This window comes from Limulus polyphemus, unplaced genomic scaffold, assembly GCF_000517525.1.
Source record: "Limulus polyphemus unplaced genomic scaffold, Limulus_polyphemus-2.1.2 Scaffold5292, whole genome shotgun sequence".
Classification (NCBI taxonomy): Eukaryota; Metazoa; Arthropoda; class Merostomata; order Xiphosura; family Limulidae; genus Limulus; species Limulus polyphemus.
The window spans coordinates 24595-28256 of NW_013670902.1; the positions used below are offsets into that span (position 1 = coordinate 24595).

The 3662-nt window shown below is 30.4% G+C and overlaps 1 protein-coding gene across 1 annotated transcript; it reads right to left on the reverse strand.

The window, feature by feature from the left end:
* Positions 1-463: 463 nt before the first annotated feature.
* LOC106472389 (sulfotransferase 1C2-like) lies at positions 464-2817 on the reverse strand. The gene is made up of 2 exons (XM_013933032.2): positions 2723-2817; positions 464-2254 (listed from the first exon to the last, which is right to left on the reverse strand). Exon 2 carries the CDS (start codon positions 2247-2249, stop codon positions 1281-1283), a length of 969 nt encoding a protein of 322 aa, XP_013788486.1. The 5' UTR covers positions 2250-2254; positions 2723-2817; the 3' UTR covers positions 464-1280.
* Between the last annotated feature and the right edge of the window lie 845 nt (positions 2818-3662).

Genomic DNA, 3662 nt, shown 5'->3' on the forward strand with positions numbered 1-3662 from the left:
AAAGTAAACAAACAAAAGTATTTAAAATTATTAATTTTAAAATAAAATAGGGATCCTGCTATAAAAAGTAACGATAAAGAATGAAAACTACAATCACAAATTTATAACATTTAATCCCTACTTTGGCAGCATTATACACTAATATGTAGGCCAAAGTAAGGAATACATTTTATAAATTTGTGATTGTGGTTTTATGTATTTTTTCATTAGTTTTTATAGCAGGATCAATACATCATTTTAAAATTAATAATTTTTAATACTCTTGTCGATTATACTCTTTATGTTTCAGAATCTTCTCCAAATAGATGGTAATCAGCCTGATAATCAGAGAAACTGGGCAATCTTTACGAAAGCATTTAATTGCCCGTCAGAAAAATTTAAATTTCAGAGGGGAAAATGACCCAAAGGAGAAAGAAATGTTGTAACCTCTGAAGATGAGAGAAGACAAGTGTAGATATCGTAATGATTTTTACAAAATTTTATTGATCCGCAATAGCATTATAGTTCACTATAAAACCAACAGATGGGGACACAAACATGTAACATCTCGGCTTTTCTTATTAGATGAATATATAGTCTATAGGGATGATTTGCGTTATTCTACTTATCATTATTTACGATATTTATTTTGCATTAGTAAAATATCGAATGTTACTGTCAATGCCTATATAATATAATTTATTATATAATAATTAATAAACGATTGAATAATTTTATGCATTAGATTATGTTAAAACTAAAATAAAGTATTAGTTTAAAATTAAGTAACGTTGCCAAGGTAAACACAAATCAATACATTTTAAATTTATGTTTCAAGTGAAAAATAACATCAAAAGCAGAAAATAACAATAACAGTTACTGATATTATGTGCCTACAACAATTTATTTATGTCTTATTAATTTTTAGAATTTAATTGACAATTTTTGGATTTCCGAACTTCTTCTTAACAAATCAAAATTTGACAATTTTATAAATATACAAGCAGTGAAGCCATATTAACCTTAATCTATATTTTCTTTCTCCAATTTAAATATCCAACGTAAGATAAAATCTAAATTATATATTTTAAATTAGAGGATGAAGAATTTAAAACATTCCTTTCAACAATACACACTCGTTAAAATAAATTCACACCCTCAATATAACTTAGCGGTTATATGTCAGAATAATGTGTAAATTAATGACGTAATTAACTTTGCTCATGGGGTTATAACAATCTTCATAACGTTCGCAATACACTAAACTATATTTCTTATTGAATTTATCCTTTCATATTATGTTAGTTTCCAGTTACATCTGTAAACATATCAGGCCATAGATTAGCAATGTCTGTTCCTCTAGTTTTTTCCTTGAACCTTTCCATCATCAGCTTTGATTGAGCAGCAGAAAAATAATTTTTCCAGTCACCAACAGCTGCCTTTCTGACGAATTTCATTTCATTGGGCATTTCTATCTTTTGGTTTTTAAAGTACTCGTTAATATATTTAATTCCTTCGGGAGTTTCATTCCGATGGAAAACAGGGTTGCAATAAAAATTTTCCATTTGTTCATTCAAATGTTTTCGCATGTAATCTGAGCTTGTCTGGTAAAGAATCTTATCGATCAGTTTTTCATCAGATTCCAATAAATCTTTATACGTTTGATCCAGAAAACTAGCAATCTTTAAGATAGCAGCTCGTGTGTCAGCTTTCATTTCCTCGTAAGTGATGAACAAGACGTTAGAATCAAGTCTGTGTTCATACCAGGATAAAAGATGATCAAAATAATCACCCCAGTCATTTTCGCCATTCATGAATACCTCAAAGAAATCGTCAAAACTTCCATCTGTAAACTGATACTCTGGAAACATCTTCGTGTGATGGTAAAAGGAAACACAGCAGTCTTTAGGGTTTCTAGCTACATAGATGTATTTGGCTTTAGGAGAATAAGGGTTCAAATGGAACGGCAGGTGTGTTTTAATGGCTCGGGGACGTGGCATGACTTCTGCAGTTTTAGGCCCTAACATCTCCATAAAGGGAGAACGTATTTGGAAATCTTCAAAACTTTCGAAAGGCTCCCCTTTGCTTAAAATATTGTGTACAATATGTTGTGTCCAGGTTGTTCCACATTTCGGAAAAGTTACGATAAAGATGTCATCATCCCTAGGTTTATATTGGATAGTACCTCTCACGCATTCAGGAGAAAAGGATATATTCATTGGCAAGCCAAAAATATCTTGATACACAGGCTTTTTCCTGACTTGGGTCATTTTACCTAGTTTTTTTGGAATGAGAAGTATTTTAAGAAATAAATATTCTGTATTAGTTTGGTCATTATTTATATATACACATCTTTCTTGAAACTAATAATAATCATACTGGAGTTAATGTTAATTGTATTTAAGAACAAATAATAGTTGGATCTAAAATATAATTTCTTAAACAGCATTAGTGTGTTCAGTAATGACTTAGGTATTAATGTGTCATATACTAAGTTTGCAATTCAACAGGTCAAACTGATAAAGTAAAAGCTTACAATCCAACAGGTCAAAGTAATAAAATAAAAGCTTACAATCTAACAGGTGAGACTGATAAAGTAAAAGCTTACAATCCAACAGGTCAAACTGATAAAGTAAAATATTCTGGATAAATAAATTGTTGCTATCATGCAACCAGTTTCAGAGTTCTTGGTTATATTTTTCTTGTTGATAAAGCTGTCAAAAAGTTGGTTTAGATTACATACCTGACGAAGAATTTCCAAGTGAATTATTTAGAAAATACTGAGTCTGGCTGTACAGCTAGTTCTGTAATTCTACTGCTGCCCAAAGGATGCCGCCACTGAGGAAAGTAATCACATCTGTTTTGTTCAAATAGTAAGAAATCCGACATATTTGAGCAACAAAGTTCTAAAATATTATTTCATTTTAGTGATAAATGTTTCTCTGATATTAGAATAGTCTCTTAAGTGTCAAAACATTATTCAGAGTAAGAGAATTAACATTTACTGAATGTTGATCAATTTTTGGTCGACATAGGTTTTGTAAATCTTGCTTAATACCAAACTTCACATCTGTTTGTTTTGAGCGCAAGGCTACATGATGGACAATCTATGCTGTGCCCATTGTAATGATTGAGTCCTGAAATTTTAGCGTTATAAGCCCTAAACGTATCAAAGTAACATTACATTTAATACTAAACTTAAACTATAATAAACTTATTGGCTTTCCATTCTATAGCTTTATTTGTTGTAATACTAAAGCCTTTTAATTAAAAAAAATATTTTATTTTTGTTTCAAAAGTAATTTATATAAGGCTTTCCTTAAAAATGTAAATGATTGATTTGAAATTATAAAAGGTACGTTATGGTGGGCTTTTAGTTTTATATTATTTCTTTTTTTTTTTGAGGTAATGAGTATTAAGACAATTTCCTTATCATCAAACATACCAGTCAGGCGTAGCCTAATGTTTATCATGCCCAGATTTTAAACCCGGGGATTGATAGTTTGTGTCTGTCCTTTTGCTACAAAAACGAGACCCACACTTTGTGGTCCTGAGTTCTACATAAGAGTGGCTGTCAAATTCCTCCATTCGATAAAAAAAGAGTAGTTGAACATTGGGTGTTGTTGAATAGCTATCACCAGTCTAGTCTGTCAGTTTAAAATTAAGGAGAGTCATGCACTAAT

Bases quoted from the DNA above. Each gene is read 5' to 3' on its own strand.
- LOC106472389 (XM_013933032.2), bottom strand. From the start codon at position 2,249: ATGACCCAAGTCAGGAAAAAGCCTGTGTATCAAGATATTTTTGGCTTG.